The 24,537-nt window shown below is 41.6% G+C and overlaps 1 protein-coding gene across 6 annotated transcripts in view; it reads right to left on the bottom strand.

Annotated features, from left to right (window-relative positions):
• THSD1 (thrombospondin type 1 domain containing 1) overlaps positions 1-22,732 on the bottom strand; it is a 28,534-nt gene extending 5,802 nt beyond the window's left edge. Inside the window, exons 1-5 of one of the 6 annotated variants that reach the window (XM_017511831.2) lie at positions 22,270-22,380; positions 19,090-19,228; positions 13,810-14,775; positions 2,515-2,673; positions 1,894-2,007 (exon numbers count right to left, since the gene is read on the bottom strand). In XM_017511831.2, the coding sequence (XP_017367320.1) occupies positions 1,894-2,007; positions 2,515-2,673; positions 13,810-14,775; positions 19,090-19,147 (1,297 nt within the window). In that variant the 5' untranslated portion in view covers positions 19,148-19,228; positions 22,270-22,380. Of the gene's footprint in view, positions 1-1,893; positions 2,008-2,514; positions 2,674-13,809; positions 14,776-19,089; positions 19,242-22,269 lie in introns of all 6 variants that reach the window. The other 5 variants (XM_017511830.2, XM_017511832.2, XM_037732552.1 and 2 more) reach the window with 5 other exon arrangements.
• Between the last annotated feature and the right edge of the window lie 1,805 nt (positions 22,733-24,537).

Raw genomic sequence — 24,537 nt, 5'->3', positions numbered from 1 at the left:
AGTAACTTGCATAGTTAGTGCTCAATAAACACTAGTGATTCATTCCTTCATTATTAAAAAGGAAATAGCAAAATGATCAATATTCCAACAGATGGAACATAGGTGAAACAGCAATTTAATTGTGCTACTACTCTCTTATTGAACAAGGTAGACCAAATAATGTACAACTACAATCAGACCTTGGCATAAGAACATTCTTTTAAAGCCAAACCAACCTCTGAACTCCCAAACAAGTGAAAACAGTTGAATGACGACAGACTTGTTCCCTGATGGATCACTTCCCTCAACTACAGTGGCTCCTCATGACAGGGGTAGCAGCATTGCTAGGACACGCCGTGAACCTCTTCACTTAACTGTTATCTTTTTACTCTGGCTGGCTTCCTTTAAAATCATAGCTGGAGAAAGGCCCAAAAGCTGCTGGCCTCAACCATCTCTATCTCTAGTTTTTCCTCTTTCACATGAACTAAAGGAGATTTGTTGATGTTATGCAGCCTGTGAATATATCTTTACATTTCCAAAGAATGGAAAATAGGTTGACTAGGAAAGAGAACACTTAGAAGAAAGGACCGTTTTTATCCACATGAGCAATTATCTGAGGACCACTTACAGTAGAGTCAGGCGAGTCTGTAGGACATACTCTTCTTGCTAACTTAAAATGTCCAATTTCCAGTTCCTACTCAGTATTAAAGAATTAAGATGCCAGAATATGACATAATATCACATTTCTTAAAAATGATTGTTAATTCCAGGTTGTTGAGGCTTCTTCTAGAAAGCCAAATTGTCCTGTATATAAAAGCAAGGTATTCAGGATAGGTAGCTTGGCAAGAGTCACATCTAGTGCCCCCACTTTCTAGCTTCATGGTCGTGGACAGGCCACTCATCCTCTCTATCCCCCACGGTCCTCATCTGCAATGTAGAGATAAGAATATGCCTACTTTATGTGTGCAGGGCTCTTAGAAAAATGCCTGGCAGGCAGTAAGCTCTCAAGAAGTCTGAGCCCAGCCCAATGACACCTACTTTGTGGAATTACTGTCAGCCTGAAGTGAGATTATATATTTTAAGTGTTGCCACATAGCAGATAATCAATAACGGTAATACCAATAAATAGATATTTTTGTCACATATAAAAGAATAGCAGTCACCAGTGGCCACTGAGTTTAAATTCATCTGAGTGTTATGGAACTCAGGTATGAAATGTCTGCATACATGATCCCATCCCAGAATTGAGAGGATGAGGTATATTTGAAGGAAGTTATAGACACAGAAGGTCTGTGGAAAGTGGAGAGGACTTATAAAGAGAAGAGAAGACAAAGAATAGAGCTTAAGGAAACAGACTAAAATATCACTGAAGAAATAATGAATTCAGGGCAGGGCCTATGAAAGAAGACAGGCAGATGGAGGCCTAGGAGAAGAGCCTGGCTAGAAGCTACAATAAGAAAAAAACAACAGAAGAAAGAATAATATCCTAAAAATGATGGAATGAAGGGAACAAGTCCTATGATACTGGCTGGGAAAATAATATAGCAGCAAGGAGTTTCTAAGGCCACAGGTGGGGACACTGGCTGAGATGCTGCCAGGTGCCTGTGGTTTGGGCTAAAAGGTACTTTGAGATCCAAACACAGAAAAGCACATAACTCCTCCAGATCCCAAAGAAACAAGGAACTAAGATGGTCTCTTAACCTGGAATTGGAGAGTACGAAAAGACGGGACTTGACAGGACTTTAAGAGTCAGGACCAGAGCAGAGACTGGCCAAGTCAATGTGGATTGTCTGTCAGGAGGCGAGATGGTGTGTGGGAAAAGCAGTGACTATTCAGTGTGTGACTCGTGGTAAGTGAACAAGATTCAGCTTCATAAGCTGGGGCAAACCTAACTGAACCACGCGAGCAACTTACCTATAGACCATTTACACCACATACTCACTGACCAGCTACTAGCATGTGCCTTGAAGATGCTTAGAAGATGCAGGAAAGGCCAGTCCCCAGAAGAGAGCAAGAAGAAATGTCCCTCTGGGTAGGGGCAGTAAGGAATAACTTAGGCCACAGGGGATTAGACAGGGAGTCTGCCCCATTTTGACAAATACTGGTCTATGTCGTCCCCTGGCTTTTCTGGGTTGATAGGGAGAAAACTTAAGGAAAATTGTTTTTCCACAGTTTTGGTGGGGAAAAACGGAGGGAGAAATTAAAAAAAAAAAAATCTTATGAGGAAATGGTCCCTTCTCCATTTTTTGCATTTTTAGAAATGATTTAATATGGCTGAATCCTTAATATTTCCTTATCATATCCCTATTTTCTACAGTGGTAAATCCCATCATGTCATTGGTAAGCTACTCTCCCAGCTATTCCCAGTCTTAGATACACTAGTGAATAAAGGACTGGTACAACCAACAGCAATCACAGTGCATTCATGAATCTATTCTTGATCTCAGACTCATAACTCTCGGGCAGACCTGGGTTCAATACACCTTCTGATGAAGGATCCGAGGAGAGACTCCTGAACGAAGCAAGAATACCTACCAGCACACTCCTCCAGGGAACACAGGGAGGTCTCCAAGGACATTCCAGGGCAGCGAGGTCTGGAGGGGAAAGAAGTGAGACACTCTCGGCGACGCTCTCTGACACCATCCCCACATGTGGTGCTACACTGGCTCCACGGCTGCCACAGTCCCCAAGTTTCTGCAAGGATATAAGTTATGCTTTTAATGCTAGTTCATTTGAGAGTCAGTATTTAACTGCACCCAAATGAAACAGCAAAACTCAAATCTCAGGTCTTGAAAAGTCTGTGAGTAAAGGCATTCCCAGATGTAGAAAGCTGAAGAGTTGCTCCTAACTTAAAAAAAGAAAGAAAAGCTGTATAATTTACAAAATCTTAACCTTTCCAGGACCCACCAAAGAGCTAAAGTCACAGGATAACTAACTATCCTGCAATATAAGGAAAGATAGGATCCTCCAAAGAAAAATGAGATGCAACTTGTTTACCAGGGGCAGAGTTCACCTAAAAATGTCATGAACCGCTGAAAGTCTAGTGGATTAGCACAGAATATAGAACCGCTATGACTCACATACACAAGCAGAATTTATACTCACTTGCAGGATCTTCTCCACAGATCTCATCAAATACAAGGAGTGAGGGCAGGCACAAGACCAGACAAAGCCTCCCTTATGGTGGAGGCCCAAGGAGGGAAGGGGCAGCACTGTGGAAAAGACACAAAACCTCACCTAGATCCTCTCTCCATTTCCATTACTGAATAAAATCTTCAACCACTTGGGAAAATGCCTCAAACCCTATCATTCTAAGAGCACCAGTTGATATCAACTGCTTCTAGAGAATGGAAAAAGAAACTCCTTCACCTTTGGGGAAGAGCCAAAATTATCCTGGGCCCAGACTATTAGAGATTTTCTACCACTGGGGAGGAGCAGGATCATCAAGAAGTTCCCACTCCCGAAACTTAGGAACACAGCACTTGCCTAACACTGAGTTTGAACTAGAACAGGAGAATGCCCTCCCTCTGCTCCAGGCTAGCAAGTGCCAAGTATCAAGTAACAACAGTCTACTTCTGAGGAAGAGGCAGAGCAAGAGGTGAAAGCCTCTCTGATGTACAGGTTCACAACCAAAGCTGAGGGTGGGACAGAGCATGGAGAAAACCCCTATGGTGATGCAATGCCTGCCCTAAACACAAAGTAACACTAGAAAAATTTCAAATGTGATAAGCACTGAGGGTAGCCATAGCAGTGGTAAAAACCCAGATACAGCTCAATTCCTTACTACATTAACCCAATATGCACATCAAAGGCCCAGCAAAAACAGAGGTATGACCATTTCCAGGCGTAAATACCACGTCTACGGTTTCAAACAAGGTGTCCAGCTTTCAATTCAAAATTATTAGACACAAAAAGAAGGGGGGGGAAAAAACATAAAACTATCAAGATTGAAAGTAATCAAGATAACCAGACTCAGATGTGACCCAGATATTAGAACTGTCAGAGAAAGAATTTAAAATAGCTATGATAAATATGTCAAAGACTTCAGTGGAAAAGGTGAACAAGATGCATAAACAGATGGAAAATTTCATCAGACAGTTGGAGACTAAAAAATCCAATGTTAGAATTTTAAAATATAGTAACACAGATGAAGAAGGCTTATCAATAGACTTGACACAGTTGAGAAAAAAAAACAGTAAATGTGAATACAGGTAAATAGAAATGTCTCAAACTAAAACACACAAAGAGGAAAAAAAGAGTAAATAAAACAGAATAGAAGACCAGAGAGCTGTGGGGCAGTATCAGACAGACTCCCATACATGCAATTGGAATACCAGGAGGAGAAGATAGAATAGGACACAATAAATATGTCTAAGAACTCTCCAAAGTTAATGAAAGACTCCAAACTACAAGTCTAAGATGCTCAGAAAACACCAAGCAGGATAAATACAAAAAGCAATACAGTACTCAAAGTGCTGAAAACCAAAACCAAACCAAAAAGTTTGAAGGCTGTGGCTGAAGGGTGGGAGAATATACCACCAGAGAAGAATGACAATAAGAATTACAGCTGACTTCTTGACAAAATTATCTAAGCCAGAAGATAACAGAATGTCATCTCTAAAGTACTGAAAGAAAAATCTACCACCCCAGTAAAACATATATATATTTCAAAAATAAAGGAGAAATAAAGACTTTTTAAGATAAACAAAAATGGAGATCATGTATTACCAGCAGTCCTTAAATACAAGAAATGTTCAAAGAAATCCTTCAGGCAGAAAGAAAATGTTACCAGAAAAAAATCTGCCTTTATACAAAGAAATGAAGAGTGCTGGTAACAGTATATATAAAGATAAATATAAAAATCGTTTTTGTCATTTGTAAATGCTCTAAAATATAATTGATAGCCTAAAGCGAAATAGTAGCAATGTATTCTGTGTTTAATAGCATATATAGGGCCAGGTGCAGTGGCTCATGCCTGTAATCCCCGCACTTTGGGAGGCCGAGGAGGGCGGATCACGAGGTCAGGAGCTTGACACCAGCCTGGCCAACATGGTGAAACCCCATCTCTATTAAAAAACTACAAAAATTAGCCGGCATGGTGGTGCATGCCTATAATCCCAGCCAGCTACTTGGGAAGCTGAGGCAGGAGAATTGCTTGAACCTGGGCAAAGGTTGCAGCTGAGATAGCACCATTGCATTCTAGCCTGGGCAATAAGAGCAAACTCCATCTCAAAAAAAAAAAACAAAAAAACAAAAACAAAAAAAAAAAAAAAAAAAAAAAAGCATATATAAAGTAAAATTGTGACAACAATCACACAAAGAATGGGTGGAGTGAATTGGGAGTATACTGTTCAAAAGTCCTTATAGTACACATGAAGCAATATAATACTTGGAGGTGGACTGAGAGTAAAGATGTATACTGTAAACTCTAGGACAACCACTAAATAAATACTTTTTTTTCTGAGACGGAGTCTGCTCTGTCACCCAGGCTGGAGTGCAATGGCGTTGGCAACCTCCACCTCCCAGGTTCAAGTGATTCTTGGGCCTCAGCCTCCCGAGTAGCTGGGATTACCAGCATGCACCATGACGCCCAGCTACGTTTTTTTGTATTTTTAGTAGAGACGGGGTTTCATCAAGTTGGCCAGGCTGGTTTCAAATTCCTGATCTCAAGTGATCCACCTGCCTTGGCCTCCCAGAGTGATGGGATTACAGGCATGAGCCACCAGGTCCAGCCCATTAAATACATTTTTAAGGTATAAACAATAAACCAATAGTATAAAGTAAATCATTAAAATATTCAATTAATCTAAAATAAGGAAGAAAAAAAGAGAAAAAAAAAAGAATGGATGTAACAAATATAAATCCAGCAAAATAAATCTTAATCCAACCATATAATGATAAAACTAAATAACCTAAACACTAAGTTAAAAGGCAGAGATTGTCAGATTAGATAAAAAAGCATGATCCAACTATATGTTGTTTTTTTAAAAGCCCACTTTACATATAAAGACATACATATGTTAAAAGTAAAAAGATGGAAGCTATTCCTTATGAACATTAAGCAAAAGAAAACTAAAGTAACTAGATTAATATCAAACAAAATAGATTGCACAACCAGGGATATTACCAGGGATAAAGAGCAACATTATACAGTGATAAAAGGGTCAATTCAGCAAGGAACTTTAATCCTAAATGAGAACGTACCTAACACTGGAGCTTCAAAATACACACAAAACCCTCCCAGCTATTATTGATTGATAAATATGAATATCTCATCCAAGCAGATATGCAATCACTGCCAGATAGAATAAATGAGTAATTTCCCTATAAAGAATTACTTTGGCAGGCATGGTGGTGCACGCCTGTAAATCCCAGCACAGGCCAGGCAGGTGGATCACTTGAGCTCAGGAATTTGAGACCACCCTGGGCAACATAGCAAAACCCACTTCGACAAAAAAATACAAAAATTAGCCAGGGATAGTGGCATGCACCTGTAGTACCAGCTACTTGGGAGGCTGAAGCTGGAGGATTGCTTGAGCCCAGGAAGTGGAGGCTGCAGTGAGTCATGATCACACCACTGCACTCCAGGCTGGGCAGCAGAGTGAGACACTGTCTCAAAAAAAAAAAAAAAAAAAGAATTATTCTAAGTCCCCTCTCTATGACTACCCATCCAACCCCAAGATCTAGCAGATCCTGCCAACATTAGGCACCAACACAGACTCTGTATAAAAGACTCTTCATCCTTTGTGCACAAAAACTTCTAATGCAGCCAAAGGTCTACAAAGCACTACAAAACATAAAGCATGCAGGGCAGATGCATTCTCAGGTGAGCCAAGTGGTGCAATCTTTGGAGTGAGTAATGGAATATGAGTTCTTTACAGCAATTAAAAGGATTTTCACAAGAGTGGGAGGGTTACAAACCAGTGCCCTGGACCAGCATCAACTGAGGTGTGCTAATTATGTTCCATCTAGAGGTCCAAGTGAAGACAATATTAGTTCTGTGCCTCTGAGATCACACTGCAGCTCCTCGTACAGCATAACAATGAGCTGGCTTTGTCCTCAAAGCTTCAGAGCTATTCCGATACTAAGCGTCACTGCTTGAAAAGCTTTGAGAATCACAGTCTGAGTGATAGTACTGTGATTTATTTTTGGAAAATCTACTGGAAATCCCACTACTGTAAAATCTAAATTGAAAATTACGTCAATATATAGTTTATCCTTCTCCATGCTCACATTTAAGACCACAAAAGGTAGAATTACACATGCTAAGAATTTTTTTGTTATTCCATCTGAGCTCTTTTACTTTATATAACTTATTTAAATATATAGAGTCATTTGTCAAACTAAAAATAAAAATTCCACTACTGAGGATCAGAAAAAAAATCAGTTTTGATTTAAAAAAAGTATATATATTTTTAGATTTAAAAATTTTATATGTGTGTGTGTATATATACACACACATACATACATAAATACACACAAATATAATGGAACTCATATTCCATTACTCACTCCAAAGATTGCACCACTTGGCTCACCTGAGAATGCATCTGCCCTGCATGTTTTATGTTTTGTAGTGCTTTGTAGACCTTTGGCTGCATTCTAAGTTTTTGTCCATAAAGGATGAAGAGTCTTTTATGCAGAGTCTGTGTTGGTGCCTAGTGTTGGCAGGATCTGCTAGATCTTGGGGTTGGATGGGTACTGATAGAGAGGGGACTTAGAATAATTCTTTTTTTTCTTTTGAGACAATGTCTCATTTTGCTGCCAAGGCTGGAGTGCAGTGGTGTGATTATGGCTTACTGAAGCCTCAACTTCCTCCAGCTCAGGTGATCCTCCTATCTCGGCCTCCTGAGTAGCTGGTACTACAGGCACATACCATTATCTCTGGCTAATTTTTGTACTTTTTGAGGAGATGGGTTTTTGCTATGTTGCCAGGCTGATCTTAAACTTCTGAGCTCAAGCAATCCACCTGCCTTGGCCTCCCAGAGTGCTGGGATTTACAGGCATGTGCCTGTAAATCCTCTGTTTCCCAGGTTCAAGTGATTCCCTTGCTTCAGCCTCCCAAGTAGTTAGGACTATAGGCGCATGCCAAAAAGCCTGGCTAATTTTTGTATTTTTAGTAGAGACGGGGTTTCACTTTGTTGGCCCAGCTGGTCTCGAACTCCTGACCAAGTGATTCACCCACCTTGGCCTCTCAAAGTGCTGGGCTTACAGGTGTGAGCCACTGTTCCTGGCTAAAAGCAAAAATCTTAATGTTAAAAAAAAAAAAAATCTCATTTGGAAATGTTGTGTTGTTTCCCCTTTAAAATAATAGCTTGTAGGATACCAAACGATAAAACAAAATGAATATTTAAGCTAAGCTTTTATGTCTCAATTTCTAAATCAAATTAATCAAACAGTAAACACAGGAAATCACTCAAAGCAATGATCAAATTTAATTAGGCAAATATTTGGCCAGGCATAGTGGCTCATGCCTATAATCCCAGCACTTTGAGAATCTGAGGTGGGTGGATCACGAGGTCAGGAGATCGAGACCATCCTGGCTAACACAGTGAAACCCCATCTCAAATAAAAATACAAAAAAAAAAAATTAGCTGGGCATGGTGGCACATGCCTGTAATCCCAGCTACTTGAACCCGGGAGGCAGAGGTTGCAGTGAGCTGAGACCATACTGCATTCCAGGTGGGGTGACAGAGCAAGATTCCATCTAAAAAAAAAAAAAAATTAAGCAAATATTTGTAAATGTCTTAAGTAACTCCATCTGATCCCTGAAGATCTCTGCTAATAACTTTGAAGAAAATACTTGGCAAATGAGAACTCTTTAGATAACTGTAGTTCATCTGTTGGAAATGAACAGCAAAATGCCAATACTCCAAATAGTCCTTCTTCATGAATGAAAGGCTGTTTTGTTTTGTCCTGTTCCTGTTTAGATGTCCATACATGTGCTCACACTACATAACAAACCTGTTTGTCCAGGCTCAATGCCTTTCAGACTTTTATAGAGGGTTTTAATTTTGAATAAGCAAAATATGTCTTAAATGTGAAAAGGGAGGTTTGTTTCTACCCATAAGACTACCTGAAGGAATGCTGCCTTTGAAATATTCACATCTGCAAGGCATTTTGTTCAAGAAACCAAGGTATCTAAACAAATCATGATTATAAGAAAATTCTATAGACATAGCAGAGTAGCTATAAGCAGTAGGAAGAGCAGTAGAACCTGGGATAAGCAGTTCAGATTTTCTTTGCATAGAACAAGGCTTCCTTATATTGAACAAATCATTCTTATGCCCTGGGCTCCCAAGTGGTTGTGGGTCTTCTAAGAGATGGGTGGCACAAGATGAAACAGTAAGTTAAGGAGGAAAAAACAGAACCTTTTTTTTCAACCTAAAAGCTTAGTACTACTTAATACATGAATTGGGTCAATTGCATGGAAGGCAGTTATAGAATTGTGGTCAAAGCAAACTCTCAAGCTCGTCTACCTGGATTTGTGTTCTGACCCTACTATTTAAACACCATTGACCTTGGGAAAATTACTTCACCTTTCTGTGCCTCCATTTCATCACCTATAAAATTGACAATGCAATGAGTTGAACTCATAGATTCGTTATGAGGACTATATCGGTTAGTATCCATAAAGCATAGAACAGTGCCTGGTGCAAAGTAATCACTGTGCAAATATTTATCCCATTAAGTGGAATAAAGATTATGAATAGTCATTTCTGGCAAATTCATTATGTATTTGCTATAAATTATTTACTTATTATCCTAAGATCCTCAGACATGTTTAGAAGAAGAGACAAGCATAAAACACATTATTCTATTTTCAAAAGGAACTAATAAATTCAGTGTGAGTCAGTGGCTTATGCAAGTCATGGTGGGCCCCTAAATAGTACCATTTGGCAAAAAAGATACTCTCTACTGGTCAGAGCTGTCAATCTAGATAAAAAATAAAAGAAGAACTCAGTTCAGTCATAAATTTATATACTAAAAACACAGGAAATCACTGAGGTTCCTGTCTCAAGCATAAATTTGATTTCTCAGACCAATACAGTCAGAGTTTGTCTGCCACACCAAGAATCAGGGTCTCCAGGCATGTTTAGCTCCCCCAGTTACTGCCCCCAGCCCAGCTATTCAGATATATCTGGCAGTTGCTACATGGGGCAGCCCCTTTGGGAGCCCCTGACCACCCTCCACCTGGACACACAGAGAACCACTCCCATTCTGCCCTTTTCCCATCTGCCCGCTGCTGCTGCTGCTGCTGCTGCTGCTGCTGCTGCTGCAGGAAAAACTCCAGCCTTTAGACATGGAGTGGAAGCATCTGTGGAAAGCCCAGCAGCCAGAAAAACCAACAAGGTGGACCTCCTGCCCCCATGTGACCTTAATCAAATGGCCCCAATTTCTGGACTTCCCTTGATTCATTTCCATTAAATTCAGTCAGATTTATGTTCCCCCCGAATGAGTATTTTCTTTGGAAAAGGCAAGAATATTGGGTTGGGCACGGTGGCTCACGCCTGTAATCCCAGCACTTTGGGAGGCTGAGCCAGATGGATCGCCTGAGGACAGGAGTTCAAGACCAGCCTGGCCAACCCCGTCTCTACTAAAAATACAAAAATTAGCTGTGTGCAGTGGTGCGTGTTTGTAATTCCAGCTACCCAAGAGGCTGAGGCAGAATGTCTTGAACAAGGGAGGTGGAGATTGGAGTGGGCCAAGATTGTGCCACTGCACTCCAGCCTGAGCAGCAGAAAAAAAAAAAAAAGCTCAAAAAAAAAAAAAACAACAACAACAAAAAAAAAAACACCAAAAAAAAGAATATCTTAGATGAGTAAATTCATTCAATCTAATTGTTCTTCTCCTAATACCTAGTTGAGACTAGCCAAATCTGAGTCCAATTTTCACTTAATAAGCATGTATTGAACACGTCTGAATGTGCCAGGCATATTAAGTGGGCCAAATAAAGACCATAAAAAGCTTCATGGCAGCACAAATCAGGTTTTGCCACCAAGTGAACTTCCCCCATCTGCTGTGCAGAGGGGATGCATAGGGAGAGAAAGACAAACAAGCAATGGCAGAAGTGATAAATGCCATGAAAGAAGAACGAAAAGATACTGCCCAGCTTACAGCAGAGGAATTGAACCTGAGGTCATGGGAGAGTAACCCAAGCGGAGACCTGGAGGATGGGTTAATGTTAACCAGGAAGGTGACAGGAAGGTGCTCTAGGCCCCAGCGCAGAGATGGTGACTGCGGGGTCCTGGGGGCAGCCTGACCATGGAAGGTTTGACTGACAAAGTAAGTTAAGGAGGGAAAAACAGAACCTTTTTTTTCAACCTAAAAGCTTTGTACTATTTAATACATGGATTGACAGTCGATTGCATGGAAGGCAGTTATAGAATTGTGGTCAAAGCAAACTCTCAAGCTCATCTACCTGGATTTGTGTTCTGACCCTACTATTTAAACATCACTGACCTTGGGAAAATTACTTCACCTTTCTGTGCCTGCATTTCATCACCTATAAAACTGATCATGTAAACTTTGCCCAGTGAGATGACCCAGTGAAATGACTTTTAAGCAGGAGAATAGCCTGCTTAAAATTCAGCTGACCTGAATTTTAAACAATCCCTTTGGATGCAGTGAGAGAATGAAGTAGACAGATGGAAACCAACTAGGAATCTAAGAGTCTAGGCAAGGAGTAATAGAGGTTTAATCCAAGTGGTATCAGTGGAACTGGGGAGAAGTGGAGAGATTGAGACACCCAGCAGACAAAGCCATAGGACTCAGCAATGTATCATTTAAAGGAGATAAAGAGGAAGACTCCTGGCTTCTGGTTTGATCCATAAGATGGTTGGGGAAGACCTATACTGAGAAGCAGGGTTGGGGGTACGATGATGAGTAAGTCCAGAAATGCTGCTTCTGAGGTGCCAGGGAGACATCCAAGGGATGCAGCACCTGGATGCAGGAGACAAGTAGGGGAGACACACCCATCTGGAGCCATCAGCATCAAGGTTAATCACCTGGCAAGTGTGTGAAGAGTAAATGAGAAGACGACCAGCACTTAAGGGAGACAGGCAGTGGAACCGGGAGGCCAAGGAGACTATGAAGAAGCAAGCAGGGAGGTGGGAGGTGAGCAGGGTGAGTGTGGTGTCACAGAATCAAGGTCAATGAAGACACCGGCTAAACTGTCCCTGCATTTGGAGTCCTGTACCTCATTTGCTGGCTGCCTCAGTGAGAGTATTTCAGGGGAGGACTTAGGTGTGGAAGCCAGTTTGCAATAGGTTGAAAAGTGAATGGGAGGCAAAAAAAGAACTCCAAAGCACCAGGCAAATTTGTCAAGTAGTTTTTGGGCTATAAAAGGAAGAAGAAAGAGGGTGATGTCTGGGGGAGAACACGGGGTCAGGATGGTTTTTGTTTTGGGACCAAATAATTAAGTACATTTCAAAACTGATGAGAGTCTGTAAAGGAAGGACAGTTAAGGATGGGAGAGAGAGGGGATAATGAGTAAGAAGGTTCCTGAAATGAGCAGAGGGGCTGAGGTCCACAGTGGAGGGAAGGAATAACACTTCTTCCATGGTGGCAGGAAGGGAGGGGAGAGAATGGGTCTGACGTCTACAGGTGTACAGACTTTTGGTGGGACAGTAGAGTTCCCACTTAACGGCTTCCAGATGCTCTGCATGGTGGGTGGCAAATCAACTATGAGAGTTAACCAGTGGGCAGGGGTTGAGGTCTGAGAGGAGTGGAGAAGGTCTGAAAGGGCTGTTGTGTAGGAAAGAAGCATTGGCCTGGGTGACATGCTGAGCAGCATGCAGGTCCTGCCAAGGGTGAAAGCATGATCGACCCATGATGCAGCCTTAGAAGTGGTGCAGTGGGTGGCTGGCAGATGGCTGGATACATGCAGAGCTGAGGTGTGTCCTGGCAGGGGTATCAGAAGGACAATGAGGCTAAGGAGTTTAGGATATTGGCAGGAGGGTGGTTAAAGGGATGAGCCACGGAATATAGGCTGCATAGAAAAGGGAGTACAAGGAAGGAAGTGGCCAGTGGAGAAGGAGAAAGCCAAAGCAAAGGGACTTAAAGAGAGGAAGTGGGTAAATTTGCAGCAAGGAACACTGGGAGTTTCAGACAAAGTCAGGCTTGTGCAGCGAGGGGACACTGGGCTTACTGGGGATAAAGATAAAAGCAAACGAGACGATTTCTGCCAAATTAAACTACTTGCTAAGACCAGACTTTTCTCCAAGAAAATGGAAAGAAATGCAAAGAGCAGCATAGGGAATGAATGGACTTGTCATAACCCCTTTGTGATTTCTTTGTGATTAGGTAGGGCATTACACAAAGAATACAGAATCTGAATACATTTTTTAAAATCTTGCTTTGATTTCTCACTATAAAGGCTGCATTCCTAAAATGAATGACTTATGAGAGAAGAGACATGCTCTGCTAGAGGAAGACAGATGTTGCTAATTTGGGATTTGGTTTCAAACTCCAATCACCTCTCCATAAACTTACCACATGATTTAATAATGGGATTTTAAAAATAAAATGTTTATTGAGCACTTCCTACATGCCAGGCACTGAGAATGTTACATGTGGATTTCGTTCAATCACCATGACTCTGAAGCGTGTACTTGCATTGCCCCTATTTTACTGATGGGAAAACGGAGACTTAAAGAGGTTAAGTACGTTTACCGGTACTCTTAGTTTTTCAGCTAATGGTAATAATGCCAACTGCTACACTATAAGGCCTGAACCATAAAAATGATTTACAGTTCACCTAAATTCTAAATGATAATTTTGATTACATGAAGGATTTGATTTAAAGTGTTAAAAAATCTCAATACAAACCTATATTTCTCTGAATTAGCATGCACTCCTTCTCCTTTGTAGAAAAGTGGCTTCTGCTCGAAATGCCAAAGTCAAAGCAGTACTTATTCCTCCCCATGTCAAACAAAGTGCAGTTAAAAATGGTCCGTCTCTCTCCCAGGGGCAGGCTGTTTTCAGCCAAATGAATGGTCCTCTTCCCAGGGGATCTGGGGGCCTCCTTGAAGACAGTGACCACTCCTTGCACGAAGGTGCATGGTGGAGGCAGCACCATCACCTCCACCCCGGACTCGCATGTGAGTTCTGGTGCCATCATCAGTTTGTATCCAAATTTCCGGGCCAGGTCAATGGGTCCTGTGGAGGTAATGACCGAGTCTCGCCCAAGCAGCTTCAGCACCACGGTAACATACGCTTCCGTCCCCACAGGTGCACAGCCAAACTCAACCCACTGACCTTGAGCAAGTTCTGTCCTTTTGCTGGTTCTTATTTCCAGCAGCTGTCCTGAATTTCTCCTTGATTCAGGAAGACTGTTGGTGAAGATGACATCCACTATGATGTCAGGCTTGTCCACAAGAAATGGGCACAGTGGTTGACTGGTAAATAGGCCCACTTGGAAGGTGCCTTCTGCTGCCTTGGAGCTCCTGTTCAAGTCAATATGAAACACAGGCCATTCCACCTTCAGAAAGGCACTTTTCTCCCACCAGGGGAATGGAGTGCTGTTGTCTGTTGCTTCTGGACTCATTGTGAACTGGTAGTCACCAGCCTCCTTGAAGTAAAAGCATTCAAACTTGAGTGTTCCCTGGGACTGATTGGTCAGGAAGTACTTAGTAGTTATGGTCTGATTGGTGTTGGCCTCCAACAGCAGGACAGATACATTCCTCAGCGTCCCATTAGCACCATCAAAATACTGGAAATCCACATACACGGTGTCATTGCTTAGTGCTACATGGCCTGACTCTCTCAAGAGAAGATATTCAGCTTCTCCAAGAACTGAAATGAAGTGGTCAGAATTGGTTTTTAAAAGGTGCATTTGAGCAGAACTATTAGTGACATTGATGAAAACAGAATTTTTAATTTTTTTTCCAAGACAGGGTCTCACTCTGTCACCCAGGCTAGAGTGCAGTGGCACAGTCACTGCTCGCTGTACCCCTAATCTCTTGGGCTTAAGTGATTCTCCCACCTCACCCTCCAAAGTAGCTGGGACTACAGGCACATGCCACCACACCCAGCTAATTTTCTTTTTGTAGAGACTGGGTCTCACTATGTTGCCCAGACTGTTCTCAAACTCCTGGGCTCAAGCAATCCTTCCACCTGACTCCCAAAGTGCTAAGATTATAGACATGAGCCACTGTACCCAGCAGAAAACAGCATTTTAGATAAGAGAAGTTAGAACACAGCCAGGGATGATGTGAAATTATACTGAGTACAGATCCTGGAAGCTGGCCACTGCATTCTTTGCACTCTGAAGTGGTTTCGTTCCTTCATCTTCATCTTTCATAGTTATGTTTAAAATGACTAGTGGTAAATACTCTGAATTCACAACTTTCGACAATGTGATATAACTGCAATGAAAATCTATACAACTAGAATAATAATTTTCGTAATTAAAAACCCAATATCTCATATTATTAATCATATTCTGGTGGTTGATATTTGGGGAAAATGGATACACACTGAAGAGAAGGCTGGATTTAAATGATACAATACAAATTGTTCTGGATGATTTTAAATGTAAGACCCTAAATTTACTTCAAAGTTGTTATTTTCTGATATTCAAGACAAGCACTGGGAAATTTTTACTAGTAAAGGAATCAGTGTCCTCAGTTTGTGTGAGGCAGAAATGTTTAGATGGATAAGAAATGTTGACACTTTATTCTGCATGAATAACCAAAGGGATAGGGTGAACATTTATGAAATAACTAGGATTATCCTTGGCAATTTAATGTATTTGTCTAGATAAGACAGATGACTACTACTTCCCAAGTATCATTTTGTTAGGATCAATCATATCTTTTAAAAGGAGACCCAGCAGAGTACTTAAGTGAAAAGTGCAAAGAACAGACACACAAGAATCCTTGTTTCTATTTTGAATCCTATCCAAATACATATCAAAGGAGGCAGAATTTGGCAATTCAACAGTCAGCTGGCCCATGGTTAGAGTAAAAAACAGTTCTAGATGTAAGGGATTGAAGTGCCCTTTAGATTTGAAAAACAACTTGTGTAAGTATGACTTTATTATTATTATATATGCCTCATGCATATATATGTCCAAAGGAGCCCATGTGTTTTTTGTTTGGGCTGGCAGTCTTTAAAATACCCTTATAGATATATGCAACCGATGATTATTAGAATCAGCACATTAATATCTTGGCACACAGAAGAGTTTTTAATTAGCGTAGCATTTCACCTAGTTCTCATTTCAGATTAGGTGAAATAAAAGACATAAAACTTGGATGACTTGAATGCTTGATTATCACTTGTTTGAAAACCATAATGGGATAAAGTTTTTTTTCTCCAATTAAGCAAAACAAGTTGAGGGATATTCCCTTTCGAGATGATTCAAGGTGGCTGATTCTGGTGCAGCTTGCATACTGGTTCAGAGCCAACCTGGTATTTTTCTTGAACTAGTGGGTAAAGAGACCCCAGCACTTATCACAGTACAAGCAAGTGCTTAAGACTGAGAAAAAAGTCATGTTAATTTCAATCTGAAGGGGACAGGATGGTTTTGTGGTGCATTTAAGAATAAGAGGCATACACCACTCAGCTAACTAATAAAAGTCTACTGCAGGCTGGTCTGATGGTAGCAGGTTATCGGAACTTATTAACATTAATGTCACTAAAGTTAGGTATATGACCCCTAACTACTAAATTTGACTGGCTAAACAAAAAAAAGTCTATTGTGTATGACAGGGATTGTCAATTCAATGAAGCAGATCAGATTCTGATTTGATGGAAGCCAGTCAATGAGAAAGGCACACATGCCCAGTTGGAAATGAAGAACAAAGATGCAACAGGTGGGTTCCAGCAGCAGCAGATAGGAGGTATGGATTAAAGGGAGAATTTGCTACCTTAGAACTCCTGTTAGAAAACTGCAATTTGGGCTAGGCACGGTAGCTCATGCCTGTAATCCCAGCACTGTGGGAGGCCGGGGAGGGTGGAACACCTGAAGTCAGGAGTTCGAGACCCGCCTGGCCAACATGGTGAAACCCCATCTCTACTAAAAATACAAAAATTAGCTGGGCATGGTGGCAAGTACCTGTAATCTCAGCTACTTGGGAGGCTGAAGCCGAAGAAGTGCTGGAACCCGGGAGGTAGAGGTTACAGGTAGCCAAGATTGCACCATTGCATTCCTACCTAGGCCAACAACAGTGAGACTCCATCTCAAAAAAAAAAAAGAAAACTATAATTTGGTTCTACCACATCCTGACTACTATAGTATACGGGTAATGGTATATTTTGATCAGTATTGAGTAGAGATAAAGCGGGGAAAAACAGATCTATGACAATACCTACTTTTTTTTTTTTGAGACAGAGTCTTGCTCTGTCACCCAGGCTGGAGTGCAATGGCGTGATCTCAGCTCACTGCAACCTCCACTCCCTGGTTTAAACAATTCCCCTGCCTCAGCCTCCCAAGTAGCTGGGATTACAGGCACATACTACCATGCCAGCCTAATTTTTTTGTCCTTTTAGTAGAGATGGGGTTTCACCATGTTGGCCAGACTGGTCTCGAACTCCTGCCCTCAGGCAATCTGCCTGCCTTGGCCTCCTAAAGTGCTGGAATTACAGGAATGAACCACCACGCCCAGATGACAATACCTACTTTCTCATCAGTGGCCTGTGCACTTAACTTCTATGCTCTAGTTTATGCTCATTCAACTTTTATTTTCATATTCCAGTAAGAAATTTTGCTCTTAACAACAAACACCCTTGTATACTTTGTTTAAATGGAGAATTTCGATGCTTTATTTATCGTTATGAAACCAAGGACACATACTTTTTTATAGAAGGCTGTTACATGTACAGCAATCTGTTTTTAAGAAGGGTTAAATTACTTTAAAATAAATGAATCCTACATTGGCTTTCCTTAAATCTGGCATCTTCTTGTATAAATAAACTTCTTAAAAAAGAAAAGACTGAGAAAGGGGGTCTACTGAATGAAATGAACAGCACATGCTCTGATCCATTTAACTGCTGTGCCACTCACACAAGCCAGTGTCCTCTATACCTTGGATCACAATTTCTTCACCAAATAAAAAAAACAACTTCCACTCCCATACCATCAACTGCTTAGATGTCTATGAAATATTTGGAAATCATCAAAAGAAAAGTAGTAAAGTAGTGAAGATTATGTCATATTGTTGACTCTATTGGTTCAGTAGTTGTGTAAAACTCTCTGAGAAATGAACTCAATTTTTAGTTGAAATGAACTTAAAGAACAGACTTTAAGCACCTACTCTCTGCTCATTCAGGGCGTTTCACATTCTTGATATGATCTTAATAACCCTGTGAAGTCAATATTATTGCTGAGGTTGAAAGAGATTAAGAAACTTGTTTCAGGCCGGGCGCGGTGGCTCAAGCCTGTAATCCCAGCACTTTGGGAGGCCGAGGCGGGTGGATCACGAGGTCGAGAGATCGAGACCATCCTGGTCAACATGGTGAAACCCCGTCTCTACTAAAAATACAAAAAATTAGCTGGGCATGGTGGCGCGTGCCTGTAATCCCAGCGACACAGGAGGCTGGGGCAGGAGAATTGCCTGAACCCGGGAGGTGGAGGTTGCGGTGAGCCAAGATCGCGCCATTGCACTCCAGCCTGGGTAACAAGAGCGAAACTCCGTCTCAAAAAAAAAAAAAAAAAGAAACTTGTTTCAGAGCACCCAACATTCAAGGATTGAAATAGTTAGATTGGTTCCAAAGATACCAAAACTCTGTCAAGTGAAATCTTATGTAGAACCCTAATATACGCAACATAATTGCATGTGTATATGAGGTGATTTATCACACTGAATTCTTGGGAAATTAAAGAGAACTGAAAGTAACATGCTTGCTTCCTATTTGTTAAAATTGGAGAGAGTCTTTTAAAATTTTTTTAAAGGGTTAAAAATATAAAGTGAAATTTGAATCAATCATGCAGAATCATAGAAGCATAAGGGAACCCAGGGTTGCAAGGATCACAGTTCAGAAAGCACTGAACTGTAGACCCTACCCTGTCTCCTTCATGAAGAGTCATCAACATCAATGCATTTATAAATGTCACATTTATGTTTTATTGCTACCAAAAGCATTAAGTATACTCACAATACTCACCATAGTCACAGAGCACCATCAACAATAGATTTGAAAAGTCTTTCAACATTGGTTTCATTCTGATCAGCAAAATCCCAGGTCTTTAGTCTCCTCATGTCCTTTCTCACGTCCAAATTGTGATTTTTTTCCCCCAAAACACCTGAAATTAGAACCTCAAAAACTGATGGCTTCATTCAATGTGATTGACAAAATAGTAGTCATGAAATAACAAAACCATTCTAAAACTCAAACTGCCTATGTGATATTAAAAGGAAGCTAGAGAGGACACTAATTTTCCCTGGGGCAATGACTTACAATTATACAAGCCCCTTTCATTCCATTATAACTCACTGATCAAGAATATGCAGGTATGCCCAACACCCGATAAGATTATCTTTGCAAAACACCAAAGTCTCTTCTCTTTATGGCGCAATAAACTCTCCTTAAGTGGAGAGTTTATTGTTATTTGCTTAATTTTATCAAAGTTAATAGCCAAATTTGATACTAAGTTTTCACAGTATTTATCTCCTTGGCATTTCACATTGATAAATTTGCTAAATTTTTTGCCAAACTTTCACTTAGCATTGTGCTATGTACACCCACGTGCTCCCTGCCTGGTGTCCGCAAATGCGCTAACATTCCTTGCAAAACTGATGTGTTACCAGGATTGCTTCATTTATTGACTTCTGGGAACTACATCCAAGTGATCAAAGCTTTTTTTAAAAAAAAGATACCCCAGAATACTACAATTAAATGTGAACTCCATGTGGCCCTGACTTCCCTTGCTTAGGGCAGTCTAAGGGAAAAACAGATAAATAACAATCATCTTCATCAGTTCTGCAATTCTTGTTGCTGCTGGTATGCATCAGGAGATAGGTGATTCACACAGCAATCTTCCCAGTCTACCTGAAAGGGCAGGGAAGACCTTGCTGGCCTGCGGTTCAGAGTTATTTGTTGGAAGAGGCACTTATTTTGATACTGACTATTCAACTATAGAATAAGATACTGGGCATTTAAGACAGTTCTTTCATACTACAGTCTAGCAAACTATTAGTTATTAATATTAAATATAACCAAATATATATATTTCTTAGTGTTTACATTCCCCCCATTACTCACAGTTAATCTCTCTCTCTTTTTTTGGGGAGGGACAGAGTCTTGCTCAGTCACCCAGCCTGGAGTGCAGTGGCCTGATGTTGGCTCACTGCAACCTCTGCTTTCCAGGTTCAAGCGATTGTCCCACCTCAGCCTTCTGAGTGATTGGGATTACAGGTGTGCACTACCACACTTGGCTAATTTTTGTATTTTTCGTAGAAAAGTGGTTTCACATGTTGGCCAGGCCAGTCTCGAATGCCTGACCTCGTGATTCGCCCACTACAGCCTCCCAAAGCATTGGGATTATAGGCGTGAGTCACCGCACCTGGCCCACAGTTAATCATTTTAATGAGCAAATATATTATATTCCAAATACATATTACATCTCTTCAGAGAAGAACACAAATTAGTAGGATTAAGAAGACTGATTGAAATAAGCCAAAATTCAACAGAAAGGAAACTGGTGTGTCTCTATTAGCTTTCTTTCAGTAAGAACTGGTTGAACAAAGGAAATACTGTACTTCCTGAAAGGGAAGCAGAGATTTGAAGTGTAACTATGCAGATGATTAGGGCTCCCTCCTCTTCCCTGCCACCCCTTGCCAAAAAAAAAAAAAAAAAAAAAAAAAATTCTGTTTTGGATGGAATTAGCCACAGATTTGATCCAATTCTTTCCTTGAACACAGACTGGGAAACCTGGCCAAAGACAGCTGGTGAGATCCTTAGAGAATGCATCGTATCTCTTGGGCAAGTGTTAGCACTTAGGACAATTACAATGCTTCTTTTAAATCATTGAGACCTGGTAACCAAACTAAGAAGAAGCAAGCTCCCAAAAGTTGAACTGATTTCTCTCAGATTTGTTTGCTTCCACCACAATAACCTTTTCATTTTTTAAGCCCCAAATAGTAACTGATTTTGTGATTATAACACATTTTTTCTCTTATGAAAATGATCAGTAAACATAGAATTGTGAGATCATCCATATTGTGAGCTGAATGAAGACATAAAACAAACCAGCCTACTTATCCATCGTAATATGGATTATGGTCATAATCATAACATCATAGTAGTGACATGTCTCTTTAATTTCTACCTTGCTTGCTTATTTTCTTTCAACATGTTCTTCCCAAAACCCCAACTGACTTCTTACAATGTTTGGCTCAATAATTGTTCTAAGAAATTAAGAACTTAGGTATGCTTTATACACTTTTGAAAATACGTCTAGATAGCATTCTAGTATGCAAACTTTATAGAAAAATTCTAAATGCATCAGCTGAGAAGGTGGGGAGAAGCTGTGAATATTCTCAATGGCTAACAGCATCCCCCAACCTTAGTGTTTTTGCTGAAACCAGCTAGGACAAACGCTTCTAAATCTCCCTTCATAGCTGCAGAAAAAGAAAATGAATTACACTAATGTCGACGGGACCAATAATTCGTGAAAGAATAAAAGGGAGAACGAAGCAGTTACTTTGTCCCTTCTGACCAACATGCACATCCTCGTGTGTATATCTAGGAATCATATCTATTGGGAGGAAATCTCTAGTTCCAAAGCAGCTCGTGTAAACAGGCTTTATTTATATGTTCATTCGAGTCTGCTCTGCCCCGGTCCCACGGGTTGGTTGCAGCGTCCCTGGGACGCCGTGCGCTCGCCCCATCTACTCAGCTTCGCAAACCCAGTTCATGCTTGGAAATCTATGCCTCGTGTCGTCAGCATAAAGCCCTCTTAATGAAGACCGTCTTGAATTTAATTTAATGCTTATATCTCATACTTTCTGTATCCCAGAAAGGATTTCTTTTTGGAAAGAAACAGTAGCTCAAGACGCAAATTTTCAAGGTTCTGTGGCCAGTCTCAGTCACTCGGCAACATCTGAGCTAGGAGAAAGCCATGTTCCGTTAAAGTCGGGTGTGGAGACCGACACCCCCTTAAAGCGTGCTCTGGGGCCGAGGCGGGTGTGTGGGGGGGCAGCCACCGTCCACCTGCGCCTTCGGGCTGCGGGGAAGTGGCAGGGCCCGGGAGCATTTCCCAACCCCAGCAGAGCCGCGGAGGGTCTTGAGGTACAGGAGCGCCCGCTAGGGCGCTGGCACCGGGATGCGGAGGTCGCTTCTTACCTTTCAGGACTGGCAGGCAGCGACCCCAGGCTGGCCGGGCGAGTGGCGAGGCAGACGGGAGGCCTCAGTGGCCGCGAGGCAGCGCGCCCAGCATCTCGCGTCTCGGAATGCGCGCCCGGACCCCGCGGCGCTCGGCTCCCACTGCCCCGCCCGGGCCCGCCTCCGACGGCGTGGGGAGGGCGGGCACCGGGAGGGCGGGGGGCATTCGGGACCGGGTGTGGTCGGCTCCCGCCCCTTCTGGGCAGCGCATCCTTTCCTGCCCGCCCCCAGCTCGCCAGCTGCTGGACAGGAAACAGGCAGGAAACGCGCGAGGCCAGCCAAGGTCCTGCGGGAGGGGGTGCGGCCCTGGCAGTCGCAGGTCTCCCCAACGCACACCGGCGTCCGCAGCCCACGGCCGGACCTGGGGTTTTAAGGACAAGCAGCAATCTCCTGACACTTCACATTCAATCACTTCTCCCCTAGTGTCATTTTCTTCTGGGAGACCACAAAAATAAGTCCTTGAAGTGGCACAGCATGTGGTTGTAAATTTGCTTTCCCAAATGCCATTGAAGAGTTTCAAAAGACCATAGTTCAGGTAAAGTACATCTCCATTTCCATTTTCTTTCCCTGGGATCAGAATTGGTTATTAAAAATAACTAAACATTGAAAAAACTCTAATGTGAATTACTTCAGTCACTATGGAAAGCAGTTTGGAAATTTCTCAACTCAAAATAGAACTATCATTTGACTCAGCAATCCCATTACTGGGTATATACCCAAAGCTAAATAAATCATTCTACCAAAAAGACACCTGCACTCCTGTTTATCACAGCACTATCCACAATAGCAAAGACATGGAATCAACCTAGGTGCCCATCAACAGTGGACTGGGTAAAGAAAGTGTGGTATATACACACCATGGTATATTATGCAGCCATAAAAAGGAACAAAATCATGTCCTTTGTAGCAACATGGATACAGTTGGAGGACATTATCCTAAGTGAATCAATGTAGGAACAGAAAACCAAAAACCGTATGTTCACACTTACAAGTGGGAGCTTAAACAATGGGTACTCATGGATATGAAGATGGCAACAACAGACACTGGAGACTCCAAGTCAAGGGAGGGAGGGAGAGGGGCAGGGGCTGAAAAACGTCCTAGTGGATACTACGTTCATTATCTAGGTGACAGGATCAACAGAAGCCCAAACCTCAGCAACATGCAGTTATCCTTGTAACAAACCTACATATGTGCCCCCAAATCTAAAACTAAAATTAACCAAAAAAATTAAGCTTTTTTGAAAATGAGAGGATTCCACCTTAGCAGCTGTGCTTGTTAAATTGAGTAATGTGCAATATGGTTTACCACTTGCTTTTCTTTTATGCAGAATATACCATTTGACAGCAAAACTAATATCCAATAATGGAAATCAGAGCACAGCAGTGGCCTTTGGAGAGCGGGTGACTGTAAAGAGGCACCAGGGAACTCTTAGGAGGTGACAGATATGTTCTCTTGTTTCGGGTGTGAGCTACATGGATTTACTATTTGTTAAAGCTCATCTGGCTGAAAATCTGTGCATTGCAATTTGTAAACTTTACCTCATTTTAAAAATATTTTAAAATAAGTGATTTGCAGGTCTTTGACTCTATCACTTCATTTTTTAAAAGGTAGCACAAGTATTTACTTATATGTTACCAGAGGTATAAAATTTTCTAAGAACTTATCTTGTCAGCCAGGTGTGGGGGCTCATGCCTGTAACCCCAACAATTTGAGAAGCCAAGGCAGGGGGATTGCTTGAGCCCAGCAGTTTGAGACCAGCCTGGGCAAAATAGTGAGACTCCATTGCCACAATAAATAAAAAATTATTTGGGAGGCCAAGGGGGGTGGATTGACTGAGCTCAAGAGTTCAAGACCAGCCTGGGCAACATGGCAAAACCCCATTTCTACCAAAAATACAATAAATTAGCCAGCTGTGATGGCACGTGCCTGTGGTCCCAGCTGCTTGGGAGGATGAGGCAGGAGGATCTCTTGAACCCAGGTGGAGGCTTCAGTGAGCCGAGATGATGCGACCGCACAGGCTGGGCGAGACCCCATCTCAAAAAATAAAATAAATAAAAAACTAGCCAGATGTGGTAGCATGTACCTGTTGTCCCAGCTATTTGGGAAGCTGAGGTGGGAGAATGACTGAGCCCAAGAGGTTGGGGCTAGAAAACAGTGATGAAGCCACTGCACTGCACTCCTGCCTGGGTGACAGAGTGAGAACCTGTCTAAAAAAAAAAAAAAAAAAA

This window comes from Cebus imitator, unplaced genomic scaffold, assembly GCF_001604975.1.
Source record: "Cebus imitator isolate Cc_AM_T3 unplaced genomic scaffold, Cebus_imitator-1.0 Scaffold453, whole genome shotgun sequence".
Taxonomy (NCBI): Eukaryota; Metazoa; Chordata; class Mammalia; order Primates; family Cebidae; genus Cebus; species Cebus imitator.
Note: the sequence above shows the minus strand (reverse complement) of the source record. Positions and strands in the feature narration are given on the sequence as shown.